This window comes from Elephantulus edwardii, unplaced genomic scaffold (genome assembly GCF_000299155.1).
Source record: "Elephantulus edwardii isolate Elephantulus edwardi_28Jun2011 unplaced genomic scaffold, EleEdw1.0 scaffold00536, whole genome shotgun sequence".
Taxonomy (NCBI): domain Eukaryota; kingdom Metazoa; phylum Chordata; class Mammalia; order Macroscelidea; family Macroscelididae; genus Elephantulus; species Elephantulus edwardii.
The window spans coordinates 260,481-284,228 of NW_006400286.1; the positions used below are offsets into that span (position 1 = coordinate 260,481).

Genomic DNA, 23,748 nt, shown 5'->3' on the forward strand with positions numbered 1-23,748 from the left:
CCATTCGTTTGTTGATGGGCACTTAGGTTGTTTCCAACTCCTTGCTATTGTGAACAAAACTGCAATAAACATGGGTGTGCATATGACAATTCTTCTCTTAATGACTGATAAAATTCACTTGTAAAACCATCTGGTCCAGGGCTGTTTTTTTGGCTAAAGTTATTTTATTACCTTTTTTTATTTCTTCTTCTGTTTTAAGTCTGTTCAGGTGTTCTATTTCAGTCTGTGTCAGTTTAGGTAGGTAAGTATTTATCCATTTCCTCTAGATTTTCATATTTTTTAAGTATATATTTTATAATATCCCATTGTTAACCTTTTATTTTAGTTTGTTCTGTTGTGACATTGTCCCTTTAAACTCTTATTTGGGTCTTTTCTTTTTGTTAGTTTTACTAGCGGTTTATTGATTTTATTGAACTTTTTGAAGAACCAACTTCTGGTTTTGTTGATGGTTCCAACTGTTTTTCTGTTTTCGATTTATTTCTGCCCTATCCAAAAATGACTGGATGGGGAGGGCTGGGCGGGGAAAGACGTGCAGCAATGAATGAATGGAAATCCAAATTCTCTGTAAATGTTCATTAAAATTATTTTTTAAAAAAGAAAAAAACAAAAAACAAAAATGACTGGAGCACTATGTCCACAGAGATGTCCTGCCAGATGTGCAGGCTGGATTTAGAAGAGGTTGTGCTACTTGGGATATTATAGCTAATGCTAGATGGCTCTTGGCAGAAAGCAGAGAATACCAGAGGAATGTCTATCTGTGCTTCACTGCCTATGCAAAGCCTTTTGACTGTGTGGATCACAACAAGCTATGGCTGACTCTGAGAAGAATGGGAATCCCAGAACATTTGATTGTGCTTATGCAAAACCTTTACTTGGACCAAGGTGTCAGAACTGAACAAGGAGACACTACATTGTTCAAAATAAAAAGGGGGTCCATCAGGGATGTATTTTGTCTCCATACCTTTTCGATCTGTATGCAGAACAGATCATCCGAGATGCTGGGTTGTATGAGGAGGAATGTGGCATCAGGATTGGTAGAAGAGTCATCAACAACAGGCATTATGCAGATGGCACAACCCTGTTTGCTGAAACTGAGTAGGACCTGAAGTGCTTGCTACAGAAGGTCAAGGACTGCAGCCTTCAACATGGATTGAAGCTCAACATCAAGAAAACAAATATTGTTACCACTGGGCCAACTGGCAGCATCAGTATGGATTGAGATAGTTAACAGTTTTAGTTTACTTGACTCCACACTCTTGGTAACAGCAGCCAGAAAATCAAGAGACGAACTGCACTGGGAAAGTCAGCTATCAGGGACCTCTCAAGAGTACTGAGGAGCAACAATGTCAGGCTGGAGACTAAGGTGCCCATGATCCAGGCTATAGTCTTTGTGATTATGTGCTATGTACCAAAGCATCAGACAGTGAATAGGGATGATAGAAAGAGAATTGATGCCTTTGAGCTGTGGTTCTGGAGAAGAGTGTTGAATATATCATGGACTGCTAGGAGAACAAACAGGAATGCTCCTTGGACTCAAGGATTCTGAAGCTGTGTCTAACATACTTTGGGCATGTTGCAAGGAGGGAATGGGACATCATATTTGGGACAGTGGGGGGACAGTACAGGAAAGGAAGACCCTAGATGAGATGGATCAATTCTGTGAATGGGGTGGTGGGAATGAGTGTGTCCCATGATGGCGAGGTTGGCACAGGATAGAGCAGCGTTTTGGGCTCTCGTACAGGGAGGGCTCTTGGTCATTATGAGCTGCAAGCCAACTTGTAGGCAGATAACAACAACAATATTTATAATTTCAGGATTTTTTAGTGGCTGTAGGCTTTTCTTGCTGTTCTTTTTCAATTTGTTTGTGATGTTGGATGAGTTAGTCAATTATCTTTTTTCCCCCTTTTCTTTTGATGTGTTTATTACGTATTGCTATAGATTGACCTCAAATTACTGCTTGGCTGTTTCCCAGAGGGTTGAGGGGTTGTGTTTTGTGTGGGTTTTGTTTTTTTTTTTGTCATTGTCATTTGTTTCAAGAAACTTTTTTAATTTACTTTTTTATTTCTTCTATTACCCACTAATGTTCAAGCAAGGTGTTATTCAGCTTTCAAATGTATGGGGGGTTTTCCCTCTTTTATCCTTGTTATTAATTTCTAGTTTTGTAGCATTGTGGGCTAAGAAGATGCTTTGCATTATGTCTTTATTTTTTAATTTACTGATGCTTGTCTTGTGACGTAAAATTATGTAGTGACCTTGCTTGTCCTTTGTGATGGTTTTTACATTGATATTTATTTTATCAGAGATTCATATGGCTACTCTGGCTTTTTTCTGGTTGCCATTTGCTTGGTTTATTCCCCCCACACACCCCATTTTATTTGTAGTTGTATCAGGAGTGTCATTCTCACTTTTCAGGTGTGTCATTTGTAGATATATATTGATGGGTTTTGGTTTTTTATCCAATCTGCTACTCTTTTTTTCTTCAGTAGTGTGTTTAAGCCATTCACATTCAATGTAATTATTGACGGGCTAGGTTGTATTGCTATCATTTCGCTGAGTGCTTTTTAGTGTTGTTTCTGGTTATTTTTGTCCATCCTGCTTTCTGTGGCACCTCTGTAAGAAGGACATCTCTGCATGTTTCCTCCAATTCTGGTCTTGTTTTTACAAACTCTTAGTTTCTGCTTTTCTGAGAATATCTTGATCTCTCCTTCATATTTGATGGACAGTTTTCTGGGTACAGTATTCTTGGTTGACAGTTGTATTCTTTGAGCGCTCAATATATTCATTCCACTGTATTGTTGGTCGCGTGGTTTCTGCTCAGAAATTGACACTTAATTTTATTTGGTTACTCTTTGTTTACTGACTGGAAGAGATTGATATTTGTTCCTATCCCAAAGAAAGGTGACCCAACAGAATGTGGAAACTACAGAACAATCTCACTGATTTCACATGCAAGCAAGATTTTACTGAAAATTATCCAAAAACGACTGGAACAGCACATCAACAGAGAACTTTAGCTGATGTTAGATGGATCTTGGCTGAAAGCAGGGAATATCAGAGGAATGTCTATCTGTGTTTCATTGACTATGCAAAGGCATTTGACTGTGTAGATCATAACAAACTATGGCTGACTCGGAGAAGAATGGGAATCCCAGAACACCTGATCATTCTAATGCGAAACTTATACTTGGACCAGGAGGCAGTCGTCAGAACAGAGCAAGGGAACACTGCATGGTTCAAAATTGGGAAGGCCGTACGCCAGAGATGCATCCTATCTCCATACCTTTTCAATCTATATGCAGAACAGATTATCCAGGAGGCTGGGCTCTATGAGGAGAAATGTGGGGTCAAGATTGGTGGATGATTTATCAACAATCTGCGTTATGCAGATGACACAACCCTGCTTGCTGAAACTGAAGAGGACCTGAAGCACCTGCTGCAGAGTGTCAAGGACTGTAGCCTACAATATGTATTGAGGCTCAATGTCAAGAAGACAAAGATTCTAACCACTGAACCAACTGGCAGCATCAGGATGGATGGTGAAGAGACTGAGATTGTACACAGCTTTAGTTTGCTTGGCTACGTAGTCAACAGTCTTGGCACCAGCAGCCAGGAAATTAAAAGGCGCATTGCCATGGGAAAGTCTGCTGTTAGGGACCTCTCCAAAGTGCTGAAGAGCAATGGTGTCTCTTTGGAGACTAAGGTGCATCTGGTACAGGCCATGGTCTTCGCAATCACCTGTTATGCATCAGAGAGTTGGACAATGACCAAGGGGGATAGAAGGAGAATTGATGCCTTTGAGCTGTGGTGCTGGAGAAGAGTATTGAGAATACCATGGACTGCTAGGAAAACAAACAGATTTGTCATGGAAAGGGTTAAACCAGGTGGTTCCTTGGAGGCAAGGGTTCTGAGGCTCCGCCTAAGATACTTTGGACATGTTGTGAGGAGAGACCAGTCTTTAGAGAGGGACATCATGCTTGGGAGGGTGGAGGGACAGCGCAGGAGAGGAAGGCCCTCTATGAGGTGGACTGGGATAATTGGGATGGGAGTGTCAGACAGTGTGACTGGCACAGGACAGAGTGGAGTTTAGGGCTGTTGTACATAGGGTCGCTATGAGTCACAGGCGACTCGATGGCACATAACAACAACAACAACAACACTCTTTGTTTCTCCCCTGCTGCTTTCAGAATTCTCTCATCTTTGATTCTGGCAAATCTGACTAGGATAGTCCTTCATGTTTTTCTTTTGGGGTGTATTCTATATGGTGTTCACTCAACTTCTTGAGCATATATTCTCTCATTCTTCTTTATGCCTGGAAAGCTTTATTCTATTAATTTTTTCACAACTTTCTTGGTGCCTTTACCAGTTTCTTCCTGTGATGAGATTCTGATTATGAGCATGTTATTCCTCTTGATGGTGTCCCACATTATTCTTAGGCTTTCATATTTTTTCTTCCTTCCTCATTCTGCTTTTTGTTCTAGCAGATCAGTGGTGACAACACTAACTTCTATTTCGCTGCTTCCGTGTTCCATATCTTCAACTCTGTTCTTTTGTCCTTCCAACATCCTTCCGATGTTGACAGCATTGGAAATATTGGTCCTCATAGTTTGCATTGTGGTTTCTTGCTTTCCCAGCGTCTCTAATGCTTCGTTTGTTTTATCTGCTTAGATTGTCTTATTAAGTTCCTCTTGGTTTTTGCTTGCAGAGTCCCATAATTCTTTGAGTTTGTCTTTTACCCACTAAAAATATTCAATCAATGTCCTTTTGAATTCTGTGTCGGAAAGTTCCATCAGACTTTGTGGCCTGGAAACCCATTGATACTGTGTCACTTTTGGTGGTGGTGGGGGGGGGTTGACATCTTGTTTTGGGTTTGTTTAGGGTGTGAGGTAGTCTGCTTCTTCCATGACATTCCTGTAGTAGAGTCTCTCATGCCTGAGGCCCCAGCAGGCTCTTGGTCTAAAAACTTTGGCTCAGGAAGCCACTGCTCCAGAGGGCAGGGCAGCTACCCTGCCTGAGTGTCTCTCTGAGCTTTTGATTCAAGGGAATACTTACTTGCTTCAGTTGGTGAGAGACATGGCCTGTGTTAGCTGGCTACTGTTAGGAAACTGTTATAGCTAGGGTAGGCAGGTCCAAGGTGCCCAGGGCTTAAAGGCAGCTCAAGCTGTGGGAGGGGAGAAGAAATGGGATCACCTGTGATACTGCTGTGCCTTGTGCAACTGAGAGGGGCACGAGCAGGTCATCCTTTAGACGGCAGGGTGTACAGGAGGCAGGGCCAGCTCCTTCAGGTGGTGGGGCTAGACTTCCAGGTGGCAGGAATGTGGGGCAGGTCCTCCAAGTGGTAGGGCTGAGGTGTTCAGGGGGTCAGCAGGAGCATCTTGGTAGTGGGGCCTGGTCCTCCTGGTGGCGGGTTCAGAGGTTCAGGTGTCAGGGTTGGGGTCACCAAGCAGAAGGGCTGAGGTCTCCAGGCATAGGAGGCGGGGGCCTCCCGGCAGTGTGACTTGGTTTAGTGTTCCAGGCAGGAGAGTATTCCAGGCCACACTAAGAGCTTCCCCCATTCCCCCAAGAGCTTTGTAATACAAGTGCCTAGTTAATCAACCGGAACACATCCATGTCTGCTGATGACACGTGCGGCAGTAGCTGATGACCATATTCATTGAGTTCACTTGTTCTGACAACTCTGAGAAAGTCTTCTGTTATTGGAATTTTAACAAGAAAACATTATTTGTTTGCCACCTGCCTATGAATACAAAAAGCAAATGATCTATTAAACTCATTTCTATTAAGAGGCAGTTATTTTCTGTGCTTTTTGTCCATTTTTTAATTGGATTATCAGTCTTTTCCTTCTGGAAGCCCTCTAGGATTCTGTAAACTTTCATTATGAAACCCTTGTCAGAGATGCTATTCACAAATGTTTATTCCCAGTCAGTAGGTTTTCTTTTCACCCTGTTGGAAAAAGTTTTTGTTGAGCACAGAGATTTAATTTTCAGAAAGTCTCATTCATCAATTTTATCCTCTTCAAATTGTGGATTTCTGGCTGTATCTGGCAGTCCCTTTTTTCCAGAGACTAGGCCTTCTAAGTTAGGTCCCAGTTTGTCTCTTATGAGCTTTATACCAAGGTTTCTGATTTATGCTGAGTTGACTTTTGTGTATGGTGTGAGGTGGGATTTTGTTTCAGCTTTCTACAGGTAGCAGTCCAGTTTTGCCAGCACCACTTTTGTTGAAGATGTTATAATTTTCCCACTTGATACATTTTATTTCCTTGTTGAATATCAGTTGACCATACATAGATGGGTCCGTTTCTGGGTTCTCAATTCTGTTCTGTTGTCTATGTGCTTGTCATTGTATCCACACAATGCTTTTCACAGAGGAGGATATGCAGATGGCCCACAGACACATGAAAAAATATTCCAAATCACTGGCAATAAGCGAGATGCAAATAAAAATAACAATGAGATACTATATTACCCCAGTAGCAGTGGCAAAGTTTTGCAGGGCAGAAAATAATAAATGTGTCAAGATAAGAACTCATAGATTGTTGGTGGGATTTTAAAATGGTATCACCACTCTGGAAAGCAGTCTGGTGTTTTCTCAAAAAGCTGAGCATAGAAACTCCATATAACTCAGCTATTCATCTGCTTGGAATTTTCCTGAGAAAACAGGAACTGCGGCATAGAGACTTGTATGAATGGATTGAGAAATTATTGTACATTCACACAATGGAATACTATGCAGCATACAGCAGAAATGATATTTTAAATTACTACCTAACTCAGGAGGGACTGGAGAACATTATGCTAAGTAAACTAACTCAGTCTCATAAAGACAAATACTCTACAGGACCATTATTGTAGAATGTGTATGAGGATGTGGGGGGGGGCACTTTAGTATAAGGTCGCACAATTAGATGGGTGGAGGGAGGGATTAGTAAAGGAAAGGGGAAAGGTCTGATATGAAAAATATTGTATATGAACTTTATGAATTTTTTATATAAACCAGTATAAAGTATTTTTTAAATAAAAATATTAATTAAGCAGTTACTGACCATTCAATCTGCTTACACATGTTGCTCTATCTTGCAACTTCCCTCTCCTCTGTCCTTTTCTCTGAGTGCCAGCCCTGACCTGCAGTACTAGTGCTTCAATTTGAACTTTAACTCTTTAGGAGCCCTGGCTGCATAGTGGATAAAGTGCTTAAAACTTAAAATTCAAACTCATTATTGTTCAATTGGAACTAACTCACAGCTGACCCTCCCAAGGGTTTTCAGGGACTATAAATCATACAGGAGATGGAGTACCTTCCTGTTTTTTTAAATGGAGCAGCTGATAGATTCAAACCACTTACCAATGGATTAGCAGTGCAACTCCTTACTCATTGTTATTGTTAGGTGTTATTGAGTGAACATGACCCATAGCAATTCTATGACTGAATCCTGTGCCTTCCTCACAATCTCAGACACACTACAGCTCATTGTTGTAGTCATTATGTCACTCCACCTGGTTTCGCTCTCGCTTCACTTTTCCATGCATGATGTCTCCATGGAATAGCCTCTCCTAATCATATGCCAAAGTATGATAACCTTTGCCTCCAAGGAGCACTCTAGACGCATCTTCTCCAAGCTATATGTGTTTTGCAATCCATTCAATACTCATCTCCAGCACAATTCAAAGGGATAAATTCTTCTTTCATCCTTACTCACTGTCCAGTTTTCAGATGCACAGCAAGTGACTGAAAAGGCCATGGCTGAATCAGGTGCTCCTTAGTCCTCACACTGACATCACTGCTCCTCAATAATTTGGAGAGGTCCCTGATTGCAGATTTTCCCAGTGCAACATGTCTTCTAATCTCCTAATTGCTAGTACCATGTAAATCCAAGTAAGATGAAGATGTTGACAGTTTCAATCTTTTCTCCATCTATCATGATGTTGTCTATCAGCCCAGTGGTGAGAATTTGTTTTCTTAACCATTAGGTCATCAAAACTCTTTTTAAAGTGCTGGGCTAGCTGCTAATCAAAAGGCCAACAATTCAAACCAACCAGCTAGTTCCACTGGATTTTTACAATATATCAGTCTGCTTCTATACTCTGCTCTTTTGAGTGTCTTTGAGTCATAGCTGATTAAATGGCAGTGGGATTAGTTTTTTATTGTCTCCATTTTTAGGCCTTATTCAGCAACTGTGTTGACGTCTTGTGCTGTGAGCATCAACAGAGCTCTATTTTCTTACAACTTAGTTCACTTCTTCCTATCTAGGAATAGGATCAAACAGTCTCCCGCATTAAAAATGGCCAGTTTCTCCACTGAAATAGATGAGGGAGAGAACTATTTAAAAGGGATATATGATTAGGTATTATTGTCATGACAGGAGTCCAGAATGAAGGCTGCACAGTGGAGTGGACTTGGGGTGAGGGATTGTACAACAAGGAAAGAATGTTTCTTTTACTTTTCAAAGAGAAGCGTGAACTGGAGGGGAGAAGGGTGGGCAGGGAGAAAAGTTCAACAATGAATAAATGGAAATCCAAAGTCTCTGTAAATTTTCATTAAAATTAATAATAATAATTACTATTTTTTAAAAATGCCCAGTTTCTACAACAGCACAGTCCAGAGCAACAAATAGTTTAAACTAGCAGATTCCATCCCAAGATGATGGTGTTGTTATGAACTGACGACGACTCATAGTGACCTTATCCACAGCAGCTCTATCCTGCTCTATCATGAACCAATCTCATCCAGGTCTTCCTCTCCTGCACTGTCCCTCCACCCTTCCAAGCATGATATCTGTTAAGTCTGGGCAAAGGGGGCCAAAAGAGAAGAATGAAGCATTCAGAACTCAACTGCTGATGGCTTTACCTGCTGCTGATAAGAAGAGCAAACGGCCTTGTCTGGCTGAGCTAGCAGGTGGCTCATAAATCAAAGTGGAATGTCCCTCCCTAAAGACTCTGTTTATAAAAATCCTCCCCAGTAAGTTCAGAGTGTGACTTCCCATTTTGCATCTCCAGAATGAGGAGCTCACCCGGGAGCTCCCCTTCCCCCCTTTAATAAATCTGCATTAAGCTTTCTCTCGTTCTCTCTGATTTCTTCTTTAAGTTTGCTAACCTAACAATGTCCTTCTCGAAAGACTAGTTACTCCTGGCTACATGCCCAAATTATGCAAAAGGGAGTTCTCAAAATCCTTGTCTCCAAGTGCCGCTTGGTCTCATCCTCTCCAGCCAGACCCGTTACTTTTCTTGGCAGTCCATGGTACGTATGTTCAATACTCTTCTACAGGACCACAACTCAAAGGCATCAATAATTCTTCTATCATCCTTGGTCTTGTACAGCTCTCTGAAGCATAGCAAGTAATTATGAAGATCATGTCCTGAATCAAGCACACCTTAGGCTGACATCCTTGTTCTTCAGCACTCTAGAGAGGTCTCTGACAGAAGATTTTCCTAGTGCAATTGTCTTTTGATTTCCTGACCACCAAGAGTGTTGACTATGGAGCTGAGCAAGCTGAAATTATAAATAATCTCAATCTCTTCTCCATCTATCATGATGCTGCCAATTGGCCCAGTTTTTCTTGATGTTAAGCTTCAATCCATATTGAAAACTATAGTCCTTGATACTCTGTGGCAAATACTTAAAGATCTCCTCAGTTTAAGCAACTAAGATTGTATCATCTGCATAATGGAGCTTGCTGATAAATCTTCCTCTAATCCTGATCCCACATACCACCTCATAAAGCCCAGCTTCTAAAATTATCTCTTCTGTGTACAGATTGAAAAGATTTGGAAATATGACACATCCCTGACAGACACACTTCCCAATTTTGAACCACACAGTGTTTCCTTGCTCTGTTCTGATGGTTGCCTCCTCGTCCAAGTATAGGTTTTGTATAAGCACTATCAAGTGTACTGGGATTCCTATTCTTCACAGAGACGGCCACAAGTTTTGTGATCCACATAGTGAAATGTCTCTGCGTAATGAATGAAACACAGACATTCCCCTGGCACTCTCTGCTTTTGGCCAAGATCCATCTGACACTGATAATACCATGCCCTAGTGCCAGGGCCTCTTCAACACCCAGCTTGTATTTTAGGTAGTTGTCTGTTTATTTACTATTTTAGTCATTTTTGAATAATCTTCAGCAAGATTTTGCTTTCGTGGTAAATCATCTTTTTTTTTTTAAAATGGGAGAAAATGGGGATCTCCTCCAGTCAGTTGGCCAGGTGGTTGTCCTCCAGATTTCATGCCACAGCCTGGGGAGAACAACTAGGACTGCATCTGAAATGTGTCAATTGGTATTCCATTAGTTTTTTTGCTAATTCCTTCAGAGCAGCTTGAATTTCCTCCTTCATCACCACTGCCTCTTGAATATAAGTTGTTTCATGAAACACTTCTGTGTCAGCCAGGTTTTTTGGGTAAGTGATCTTGTGTACTCTAGCCATCTTCTTTTGATGCTTCCTGGGCCATTCATTCAGTATTCTTCCCATAGCATACTTTAAGTATTTTAACTCAAGACTTCAATTTTCTTCTTTTCTTGCTTTCTTCCCTTTGATCTGGCTTCTTGACCCTCGAGTGTAATATCCAGAATCTCTTTCAACATCCATCTTGGTCTTTTCTTCCTGCTTTGTCTTTGTAATATCTTTAGCATTCTTCATGGATAATATTCTTGATATTCTCCACAGTTCATGTGGCCTTTGCTCCTTAGTGTTCACGGCCTCAAAATCTGTTTCTGAGACATGTGTTTTTTTTGTTTTTGTTTGTTTTTTTTAATTCAGGTGGATAGACAAGGTCAAATTTTGGTTCTTGTGGATTTGATTTCATTTTCTTTAGCTTTAGTTTGAAAATGCATATGAGTAAGTGATGGTCTGATCCACAATCAGCACCTGGCCTAGTTTCCACAGCTGATATTGAGCTTCTCCAATGATTCTTTCATAGATGTAGTCAACCTGATTCCTGTGCAGACCATTAGGTGAGAGTCATGTATAAAGTCACCATCTGTGTTTCTTATAAAAGGTATTTGCAATAAATAAATGACTACAAAATTCTATCATTTTATCTCCAGCCTTTTTTCTGTCACTAAGCCCACGTTTTCCAACTACTGATCCTTCTTCTCCATTCCCAACTTTTGCATTCCAGTCACCTATTATTATTAGTGCTTCCTGGCTGCATGTTCCATCAATCTGTGACTGCAAAAGTTGCTAGAAATATTCTATTTTCTCCTCTCTGGGTCTGGTTGTTGGTGCACATATTTGAATGATGGTGGTATTAGCAGGTGTTCCTTATATGAGTATGGACATTATCATGTCACTCACAACACTGTATTTCAAGATGGATCTGGAAATCTTTTAACTATGAATGTGACCCCCTTTTTCCTCACCTTTTCATGTATGGCATAGCAGATCACATGACTGTCTAATTCAAAATGTCCCATGCCAATACATCTCGTTTTGCAATATCTAGTATGTCAATATTTATGTGTTACAATGAGCTTATTTTCTGTCTTTCTCCACTCCCACACCAGGGTCTTCCTCTTCCCCCCGCCGCAGCATATTCTTTCCATTTAATTTTTTCCCCATTTATTCATTGTTGAACATTGTGCACCTTGCCCACCCCTCACCCAGTTCGTTTTTCTCTTTGAAAAGAAAAAAAATTCTTTAATTGTTCTACAATCCCCCCCACCCCCAAGTCCACAGTCTTCTTTACTATGTATGCATTTCTTTTTCTGGAATCTTGTCATGAAAATAATACCTAATCCTATATTCTTTTTAAACAGTTCTCTCCCTCATCTGTTTCAATGCAGTAAACATTATTTATCCCCTTTTTTCTTAAGTTCCCCAAAACTCCAATGTCAGTCCTGTTTTACAACAGTGGCACTATGCAGTATTTGTCCTTTAATGTTCTCCAGGATCACCCACTTTGTATAATATTTTATGAGTTCTTTGTTCTTCGATGCAGCATAGTATTCCATTGTGTATTCCAAAGCATCTCTAACCATTGGTTTGTTGATGGGTACTTGGGTTGTTTCCAACTCTCTGCTATTGTGAACAAAGTAGGAATAAACATGTGTGTTCCTGTATCTGCCTGGGTGGCAGTTATGTTTTCGTTAGGGTTTTTCCAGTAGTGAAACTGCTGGGTCAGATGGTATTTCATTTCCAATTTTTTGAGAAAGTGCCATACTGTCTTCCAGAGCGGTTGCACCACTTTACACTCCCACCAACAGTGAGAAAGGGTTCCAGTTCCTTCACAACCTCGCCAGCATTTGCTGTTTGCTGCTCTGTTGAATTTTGCTATTCTTACTTGAGCAAGATGATATCTCATATTTGTTTTTTATTTGAGTCTTTCTTAGAGCTAGTGATTTTGAGCAGTTCTTCATGTTTGTTTGCCATCTAAATGTCTTCTTTGGTGAGGTGTCTATTCATATCCTGTGCCCATTTTTTAATTGGGTTGTTTACCTTTTGTTGTGGCATATTTTCTGTCTTAACAACATACAATTTATTTGCATTCATGCTTCTCACATTCCAATCACTAGTGTCTGCTTCCAACTGTTTTCACCTCCTTTTCATTTTCACATGTCCTATGTGCTATTCTAATCTTAGAGTGCTCTACTGTGCATAGGGTTTTCAAAAGCCTATTGTTTCAGAAATGGATGGCAAATCCTTCTCCTTACTGTTGTTGTTAGGTGCCACTCAACTGAGTACAACTCCTAGCAACCCTATGAACAAAACATCTGAACCCAGTTCTATCATGCGCCATCCTCACATTTCCTGACATACAAGAGCCCACTGCGGCAGATACTGTGTCAATCCACCTGGTCGAGGGTGTTTCTCTCTCTTCCTGACTCTCCACCCTTATAAACATCATGTCCTCTCCAAGGAATAGGCCCTTCTAGCAACATGCCCAAAGTATGTGAGGTGAAGCCTGATCATTCTTACCTCCAAAGAGCATTTTGGCTGCCCCCTTCTGAGACTTTGTTTGTTCTTCTGGTTGTCCACAGGATTTTAGTCCATGGGATGTCCTTCTCCCTAGTCCCCCTTAATTTAGCTGTTCAACTTAGAGCACTATCTGGTAGACAAGCATCTTACCCAGAAGAGCAGATGAACTACATTTCCCATAGCAAATGTAACCAATTAAGTGTTGGTTCCTCACCCCTTTCCTGAATGAACTGCTACTTTTTAAATTTTATTAAATAAAAATTCTTTTCCTGAGCTTCACCTGAATGAACTTTCAGTGCTCAAGTCATATGTACTAGTAGAAACTACACTGGATATCACAGTTCTAGAAAACTAAGTAGCCTTAAAAAAATAACTGCTAAAAATAAATAAATAAATAAAAATAACTGCTTCAGATGTTGTTGTTGTTGTTGTTAAGTGCCGTCGAGTCGTAGATGACTCATAGCGACCCTATGAACGAAAGTCCTCAACACCTGTGTGACTTTCGTTCTTTCTCCAGGTTCACAGGGTTTCCGGAGGCAAGCTATTATGGAAGTGGATGCCACTCCTGCTTCCAAGCTTGTTTTAATCGGGGAGTACCACCAAACACTGTCCACCATGGGTAACCGTTATCGCATTTGACACAATTAAATATATTTAATGCTCTAGAATCTGGAAGAAACAGAAATAAAAACATAAAAGTCCTAAAAAACAAAACAAAAAACCCACAAAAAACATAAAGTACTAAGTACCACAGAACACATTTAGATAACAGAAACGGTAAAAGGAGGTTGAGTTTTCAAGTATGGAAATACAAAGGAAGAGGAACAGTTGTAAGCAGACACTGGTGATTGGGATAATTGAGATGGGAGTGTCGGAGACAGTGCGATTGGCACAGGACAGAGCGGAGTTTAGGGCTGTTGTATATAGGGTCGCTATGAGTCGCAGGCGACTCGACGGCACATAACAACAACAACAACAACAACAACTAAGTACCAAGGATTTTGAACACTGTTCTTTGTTCATTAAGAATTTGCTAAATAACCTGGGTATTTCATAGGCCTTATCATCATAAAGCCACTGCCCCTGAGTCAATACAGAGTCATGGTAACTCTCCATGGGGTCTCTGAAGATGTAAATCTTGAAGGGAGAAAATGGACCTATCTTTCTCATGTGAAGCACTGGTAGATAGCAAATTAATGACTTTTCAGTTAGCAGCCTAAGTGATTGGAAGTGTTGTATCATATATCAATTACCATCTAGGAAATGACTTTGGAGCAACCCAAAATTAAGACCCCCAACAGTATGGATGGAACAGGGAAAATCTAGCCTTCCAACTTTAAAATACTGCTTTATGCAACAAAAAGACTGTACATAACCTATCATTTGGCCACAGAGGCAGTGTTTGAGCATGGCTAAGTGTTTAAGTCAGTAAATCAGTTCCTTAAAGCTTTTGTTTCAGTCTAAAATAAAAACTATAAATCCTCTTGGGTTTTTAAAGCACCACTCTGTGTGTGTGTGTTTCTCGTGCACTGTTGAGTTGGAACCAACCCATAGCTAATCCTACAGTGGATTTTCAGAGGCTGTTAACTGCACAGGAGCAGACTGCCTATCCTTCCATTGGAGCACCTGGTAGATTTGAACAGTGTGGCTTCTGGGATTGTAGTGCAGCTTCCTGCCACTATGGTATTACTGTGCATGGGTTATTTTGCTGTTGTTGTTTTCTTTTATAGATTAGTAGTCATTAAGTCCTTCAGCAAAGTTTAAAATTACAGCCTTATTTAAGCAACTGAAGGTCAAAAAGGAGGAAAGATGCTGGATGCTGACCTTAAAGCCAGATGGCACCATGGGTTCTGCTGATTAGTGGACCTCTACACAAAAACAGAAACTGTTGTTATAGCTCAAACTCCATGTGACCATTTTGTTGTTGTTGTTAGGTGTCACTGAGTCAAGTACGACTCATAGTGACTCAATAAACAAAAGATCTGAACCTTGTTCTATCCTTACACTTCCTGACACACAAAAGCCCATTGCAGCAGTTATCAAGTTAATCCACCTAGTTTAGGGCCTTCCTCTCCTTCATTGACCCCCCACCCCTTCCCAGCATGTCTTTTTACAAAGAACAGCCCTCCTATGTAAGGCGAAGTCTTATCATTCCTGCCTCCAAAGAATACTCTGGCTGCACCTTCTCCAAGACATATCTGTTCGTTCTTTTGGCCATTCATGGGATGTTTTGTGTTCTTCTCCAACACCACAGCTCAAAGGCGTCAATTCTTTTTCTGTCATATTTATTCACTGTCCAGCTCTCAGATGCATGGCAAGTAATCAAAATATTAGTCCTCAAACTGACATTATTACACCTCAATAATTTGGAGAGGTTCCTAACTGATGATTTCCCAGTGGAATAAATCTCCTTATTTCCTGACTGCTGGTACCAAGGGTGTTACTTCTGGATCCACTCAAGAGTAAGCTATTGACAGATTCAATCTCCTCTCCATCCAACATGATGCTACCTCCTGATCCAGTGGTAAGAATCTTTGTTTTCTTGGTTGTCTCATCTGCATAACCCAAGTTATTGATTAGTCTCCCTCCAATCCTGATCCCACACTCCTCTTCATAGAGTCCAGCTTCTCAGATATTTATCTCAAAATACAGACTGAATATGTGTGGAGAACCCTCACATACTCCCTTCTCAATTTTAAACCATGCAGTGCTCCCCTGCTCTGGTTTGCACAACAGCCTCCTGGTCCAGGTATAGGTTCCGCATGAGCACAATCAAGTGCTCTGGGATTCCCTTTGTTCTCAATGTCAGCCACAACTTGCTATGATCCACATGGTCAAATGCCTTTGCACAATCATTAAAGCATAAATACACATTCTACTGGTATTCTTTACTTTCAGTCAGGATCCATCTGACATCAACAGTGATATCCCTGGCACCACAATCTCTTCTAAATCATGCTTGAACTTCTGGTAATTCCCTATCTATGTACTATCCTATCCAGTTTTGAATGATCTTCAGCAGTATTTTGCTTGCATGTGATATTAACGATATTGTTTGATAGTTTTCACATTCAGTTGGATCGCCTTTCTTGGGAATGGGAACAAATATGTACCTCTTCCAATCTGTTGGCCAGATAGCTGTCGTCCCAATTTCTTGGCAGAGACTGATGTCGCATCCAAGGCTGCATATCAATATATTAATAACATAATTAATAATACTAATTGAAACAGGTCAATTGGCATCCCATTGATTCCTGGGGCCTTATTTTTACCAATGCCTTCAATGCAGCTTCTACTTCTTCATTCATTACATTTTTCAGCATCAATCCTTTCTGGTATGATGATTCCATGCATTCCCTCCAACTTCTTTTGATGCTTTTTGGGTCATTCAACATATGCCCACAACATATTTCAATACTGTGTCAAGAGACTTAAATTTATTTTTCAGTTTTTTAAGCTTGAGAAATACAAAGTGAGTTCGACCCTTTTTATTCTCCAATTGCAGCTCTCCTCATGTTCCATTAAAATAGTTTGCTTTGTCTTCCTGAGCTGCCCTTTGAAATATGTTCAGTTCTCTCACTTTCCTTTTGTTTTGGCTTCTCGAAGGTCCAGTGCAGTCTTTAGAGTCTCTTTTAACCTCCATTTCTGCCGTTTTTGTAATGACCTTTTAAAGCTTCTTCATGGATGATGTCCTTGATATTATCCCACAACTCATTTCGTCTTCTATCATTGGTGTTCAGTGTCTCAAACCTATTCTTAAGATGTTCTTGAGATTCAGATGGAATTGACTCAAAATCCTATTTTGGTTCCTGTGGACTTATTTTCATTTTCTTCAGCCTCAATCTGAACTTACATGTAAATAATTGATCATAGCGAAAGTTATTTTTAACTTTCCTGAATCACAGTAGATGCTATGATTATTATTCTCAAAAAGCAGAAGAGCTAAACAAGCTAATTTTTTTCTTATATCTCCCCAAAAGAAAGAAAACAAAAAAATAATTCTTCCTATAAAAAGGAAAAAGGAAACCCAACAAAACAAAACAAATGCGTACTCTAGGATTAGTGTTCAGACACTTTGCTTTCTCACATTTTAAATCTTAAGGGAAGAGTCAAAACAAAACTAATGCCATGCTCCTTTCTTTAAAGAAAGCCAAGTCAGACTACTTACTGCCTATATCTGTACCAATCAGTCCTGAGGACAGAAAGAGAAGCATGTGATTTATGACACAGTCCACAGAAAATTTCAGTGCTAACCTTCTAGCCGTTTGAATGAACCAGGCATTCTGAGGAAGAAAGACAGGCAGTCTCCTGTAGTTATAATTTACAACCCTGGAAACTTAATGGAGGGCTACTATGAGCCAGAAACCACTGACAGGAGAAGTCTTTTTTTAGTATCCCTGGTAGTGCTGTTGTTGTGGTTCCTTGAGCCTGTAATCATATGGAATGCTAATGCTCACCTATCTTCCTCCCTCCAAGCAACTGGTCGATTTGAATTGCCTGTTTTTGGATAAGTAGGGCAACTCTCTACCTACTAGGCCACCAGAGCTACCTACATGTACAATTTAGAGACATTAATGGCATTCTTTGAGTTGTACAACCATCTCATCCTACTTTTCTGAGTTATTAACATAAACAAAGTGTTTATGTTAAAGGTTTCTATCTAATCTTTCTAATTGCTATTTCAATTTTATCTCATATAGATAGTTCTTAAAAGACAGTAATACTCAAGGCAGACTTTTTAAACTGACTTATTCTCTTACTAGTTATTCAAATCTATTACCTTATTTTATGATGATTAAAATTTTGGGATGTGGTTTTGGGTTTTGGTCTGATTTGGGGCATTTTTTTAAATTAAGTTTGAAAGATTAATTTAGGTCAATAGTTTCAGAGATTTATTCACACTCCATCTCTCCAGAAATCTAGAATCTATGAGTTTGAAAGTCCATTATGTATTTCCCCAAATCTGATGAAGATTCTTCTACAGACTTTTGTATTAAAATATTCAGTGATGGCAGCCAGGCACTATCCCATTCTTCTGGCCTCCTGGTACTGGTGGCTGCTGTTCATGGCACAGTTAGTCACATTATTTCACATACTCTTCCTATGTCTAATACTTCCTCTATTGTAGCAGGTGACTTGTTTTCAAATGGGTTAGTATTTGCTATTAGGAAGTAAGAACTTGACCCAAACAGCCCCTTAAAAAAAAAAAGGCAGTTATAATTTCAATTTTAAGTTGAAGTAAGCAAGCCTAATCAATTTCCTCCTGGTTTTCTCTGGAGAAAGGTGCTCACTTTGGTAGATTCTACTGGTAGTGCTGTCAGTTCCAGCCACCCAGGAATAGGGGGAAATGAGGTAAAGTAGCATAAGTAAACCACTCTGAAAACACACAAAGGCAGCTCAGTACCCCTAAAGAGGAACTGCGGGACACAAAGGTGAAAACCCAGAGTCAACTAAAATATTCAGCGGGGGAAAAGGAGAGCTTTAAAAAACATTTTTAAAGTTGTTGTTGTTGATTGCCTTTGAGTAGAGCATGACTCATAGGAACCCTAAGAATAAAAAAAGGCCTGCAGCCTCTCTACAACTATTGACATTTATCAAAGTTCTTAAGTTTTCAAAGTAAAAACTTGTTATTGTTAGTATAACCCATAGAGAGCCTAGTAACAACATATCTGAACCCTGTCCTATCCTGTGCCATTCTCATCATCTCTGCCACACTTGAAGCCATTATTAAAGTCATTGTGTCACTCCACCTGACTGAGGGTTGTTTTCTCATTTGTTGACCCTCTACCTTTCCAAGCTTAATGTCCTTCTCCAAGGAATAGAATCTTCTAACAACTGTTGTTGTATACTGTCATGTCCAAACCAATTCAAGATTGACCTTCCAGCAGGTTTTCAGAGGCAGTAAATCCCACGGGAGGAGAATGCCTATTTTTCTGCCACAGAGCAGCTGGGAGATTTGAACCATGTGCCTTTGGGTTGGCAGCACAACTCATTACTACTCAGCCACTAGAGCTCCCTCTCCTAACAACTAGGAATATTAAAATAAGAATTGTATTTTTAAAAGGCAGAGATATTTCTTCAAGTGAGAAAACTACTCCGGACTTCATTTTTCTTGTCAGGACAATCTTCAAAGAAACAAAAATTACTTTAACACATCATTTCAACTCTATTCATTTCAAAGTCTAAGATGTTACTGATCCAAGCCATGGTCTTTTTAAGTACTTGATATATATCTGGGAGCTGGATAATGCATAAAGATTACAGAGGAAGAATCAATGCCTTTTGAGTTATTGTATTTGACATGAGTACCAAATATCCCATGGACTGCCAAACAAACAAATATGTCTTGGAGAAACTGCAATCAGGGTGCTCTTGGATGCAAGAATGATGAAGCTTCATCTCTTATATTTGGGTGTGTTATAGAAGATGTCAGTTATGGGGAGCTCTGGTGGCCTAGTGGCAAGAAAGTGCAACTACAATCCCAGAGGTGCACGGTTCGAATCCACCAGATGCTCTGCCGGGGAAGGAGGGGCAATCTCCTCCAGTACCAGTCAGATCTGATTTGACGGTACACGCACACAAAAATTAAAAAAAAAAAAAAAAAAAAAGATGTCAGTTATAGGAACAGAACATCAATCATGCTTGGAAAGGCATGTGAAAGAGAGGATGACCCTCAACAAGATGGACTGACACAGAGACTGTAACAATGGGTTCAAGTACATCAGAGATGGTAAGAATGGCACAGAATAGGGCAACATTCAGATCCCCTGTTCACAGGGAAGCACTAAGTCATAGTTAATTTGCTGGCATATAACAACAACGGAAAAATTTTATCAAACATAGGGGCATAAAAGGTGGCCAGTCCACAAGCTCTAATGACCCTATTACCCCAATTCCCAAAGGCAGGAAGAAATAGGGACAGAGTTATACACACAGTTCCAGAGAGGAATGTAAAAGCCAGGCTGCTCCATAGTCAGGAAGCTACCCAAAATAATTTCAGTTATTCTATACTAGATAAAAATCTGATGCTAGAAATCTCTAGGTCCCAGGGTAAACTGAATCAGGTGAAAGTCAACCAAGATAGTCAATAAAACAATCTAATCTGCTTTATTTTGAAATTATTTCATCACATCAACAAACAGACCAAGTCTCATTCATTACCTGCCATATTCCAGAAGTGTAGCATGGACTCGAGTATCTTCGTCGAGCACTTCCTCTGCTCTCTGCTGACGTCTGTATTTTCGACAGGGTCTGTATACATTCTAAGAAACGGATAAAACATAACTTAGCACATGTAAAGAAGCTCTCCTAATGGACAGACTGGTGAAGCATCAGTTAGTTGGAGCAAGTCTTTTCTCATCATGTCCAAGGCATCTCTCTCAGTTGTTGTAGGAGGAGTGAGGGCACACAGGGTCTACTCTAACAAAGAGGCAAGGTGTACAAAGGCAAGGAGAAAATGATGACCTCATCCTCTGGAGATCTGAGAAAAGTGACTATGTGCCCTCCTTTCCATAAACAGGAAAGTATATACTATATGAGGATCTTTTCATCTTAAATTTTAATATTATAAACCAATACATAATCACTTAAAAATTCAAACGAAACACAAATAATATAAATTTTCCCTCTACTCAGCAAGCTTATGCTGTCAGTGTTTGTTGGATAAACATATTATGTCTGTGTTAAGTATTGCTGCGATGACGACTTACAGCAACCCTATGAACAGATCTGAGCTGTGTCCTATCCTGAACCATCCAATGATCTCTGACAGGATGGAACCATCAGTCATAGTGTCAATCTATCTTTTTGAGGGCCTCTCTTCCATTTACTCTTACTTTCCCCAGTATGATGTCTTTTTTTCAAAGCGCTTACTACAATTTCATAAGTCCATGTTGGAATCAATAAATGTCTGTAGAATAAAACTTCAATGGGGAAAGGTCCCTCCATTTGAGAATCCTGGCCTCCGCAGCTAGGGAGCCATCCCAGGTGTCAAACAGGATAAGGGAGTTTGGGGCAGAAAGCTACAAGTGGGGGAAAGATGATCTCAGTTTTCTCAGCTGGCATTTTGAGCTGCAAAAAAGATAGCTGACTTTAACCCCCATGGACAGAAACTACTTGAGTGGAGAATATGGTCTCACACCACTTAGTCTCTCCACAGATGGAGGAGGACAATAGAGTTTGGGAGAGAGAATTGCCTTAAGGTGAGATTCCTGAAGGCTGCAGGGCAGACCAGAGAAACCTGAAGAACTTTAAGAAAGGCAATTTCAGAAAGGAACTTCAACAGAATGAGTGGCTTACCCAACAACTGAATATTTTAAGCTGTCAACTAAACAACACAATCATAATGGTAAGAACTAGCAACAACTTACCCAGACACAATACATACGGCCTAACACTTATCAAGAAAAACTTCCCACAATGTCAATAAAACAGCAGGGGAGACAGAGCTGAGGTATCCCTAGAGCTGTAGGCCCCTCAATCTGGGGGTTCTTGCCAGCACAGCCGTGGGGCCATCCCGGGGGATCAAACAGGACAAAAGACTTTAGTGTACAGAACTTCAAGTAGAGTAAACAATTTTCTTGGCCCCCCCTGCAACACAGGGCTGACCCATGAGTCTTTGCATATAGGCAGTCCAGGAGGAGGTCTGATCTCCTGTCATACTACAGGCAAAGGAGCACACCAAACCACAGGAGAAAAGGTCAGGAGAGGTGGGGACTCTGTGCCAAGTGTGAGCACTGCCCACTGCTTGTGGGGAGACAGGGCTGAGGAGTCCCTGGGGCTTTAGGTACCACCATCTGGGGGTCCTTTCCTCCACATCTGCGGGGCCATCCCAGGGGCCAAACAGGACAAGAGACTTTAGTGTGCAGAACTTCGCAAAGAGGAAAGCATTTTCTTGGCTCCCTGCAACACAGGGCTTTTTGGGGAATTTTGGGGAGGCAGGGAGGGTTTTTGGCCAGGAGAGATCGCCTAAGCTCCAGATAAGTGCAAGCCTCCCAACAGCCTTTAATACGGGGTAGAGAAAGCTCTCCTGTTTGGCTGTACTGGATTAAGAAAGCTCGCCACCTAGGAAGACGGCTGCCACATCTGTTGAGCTGCGAGTGGTCCACACAAGGCTGAGGTTCTCCTATCCAATCCATATGCCCCATGTCTATAAGCCCACCCTATTCTGTCTTCCTGTTAACTTGTTCATATGTATGTATGTATGTATGTATGTATGTATGTGTGTGTGTGTGTGTATATATATATATATATATATATATATATACACACTGCAGTATCCAATAAAATTGAGCTGGACTGATTCTCTGATCCTCTTCTGGAGTGGTGTATCTCCATTGTGCTTACCCCCATCAGGACACTGCTGTTTAGTGGCCGGCGAACAGACAGTGACAAGGGCTGACCCGTGAGACTCTGCATACAGGTGGCCCCGGTGGGGGGGATCTGATTGCTCGCCACACCAGAGACAAAGGAGCACACCAAGTCACAGGAGAAAAAGTCAGGAGAGGTGGGGGCTCTGTGCAGAGAGTAAGCACTCTCCATTGCTTCTGGTGAGGCAGGACTGAGGTGTCGCTTGGACTGAAGGTCCCTCCATCTGGGGGTCCTTGGCTCCACAGCTGTGGGGACATCACAGGGGCCAAAACAAGACAAGATATTTTAGTACAGAGGGAAGGGATTTTTGTATCTCTTTGTGAAAGAAAGTGAGGGCTGACTTGAGAAAACCTGCATGCATGGTGCTTTAACCAGCAGCTCTGATATCTAATCTCCAGCCACTCCAGAGACAAAAGAAGACATTAAGCGCCATGAGAAAAGGTTCATGAGAAACTGCTTGAGTAGAGCACCTGATCTCACACCACTCAGGCACTTCATATATGAAGGAGGCCTATAGAGTTGATGTCAGGGGACTACTTCAAGGCAAGATTCCTACAGGGCTGCAATGCAGAACAGAGAGAACCTCAAGAACTTTAGGAAAAGGCAAATTTTTCCAGAAAGGATTTACAATAGAGTGAGTACCACATTTTAACCTGGCAACTAACTAGTAACATTATAAAGGCAAGAACCAACAATAACTTCTGTAGACACAATGGAAATGACCTAACACTTATCAAGAAAAAATTCACATAATATCAAGAAAGCAATAGGTAGCTTCAAACACTGTGAAAAACACAAACTAAGCCTGTAAAAAAAAAAAAAAACCAACAAAAAAACAAACCAACCAAACAACACAACCCCAACAACAAAACCAACCAGAGAATATCAGAGACCTAATAAATACCCCAGAGTTAGGAAGGCAGATGATATATGTTGATATGGATACCTTCAAACAGCTATGAACAAAAGTACAAATGATGTGCAATCCCAGAGGTATACGGTTCAAATCCACCAGATGCTCTGCTGGAGAAGGAGGGGGCAATCTCCTCCTGTACCAGTCAGATCTGATTTGATGGTACACGTAAAAATAATACAATAATAACAAAAAATTTTAAAAAAAGTACAAATGATGCAAGAAACAATGGAAGCCACAGATAAAGGGAATAACCTGGAGGGAAAATCAGAAAAAAAAAATATACTGAAGAGTTCTTTGAACAGCTATGGAAGAAGGTGCAAATGATGAAAGAAAAAATGTTCCAGAGACACAGAGCCAGAAGAAATATATTGATGAGGAGGAACTTACATGAATATGGAAGAAAATGCAAAAAATGGAAGGAAGAATTGAAGAGATAGATGAACTTAGAAAATCATCACAAGATAGAGAATACTGCCAACACAGTACTAGAAATAACAGAAAGGCAAGAAAATGCAATACAGATCATTAAGATCAAACTGGTATCCAATACATTGG

The 23,748-nt window shown here is 40.6% G+C and overlaps 1 protein-coding gene across 1 annotated transcript in view; it reads right to left on the minus strand.

Annotated features, from left to right (window-relative positions):
* Positions 1 to 23,748, minus strand: part of LOC102853882 (coiled-coil domain-containing protein 93-like) — a 298,740-nt gene that overhangs the window by 144,179 nt on the left and 130,813 nt on the right. Inside the window, exon 7 of the mRNA XM_006903207.1 lies at positions 20,070 to 20,170. Coding sequence (XP_006903269.1) covers positions 20,070 to 20,170 — 101 coding nt within the window. The remainder of the gene's footprint in view (positions 1 to 20,069; positions 20,171 to 23,748) is intronic.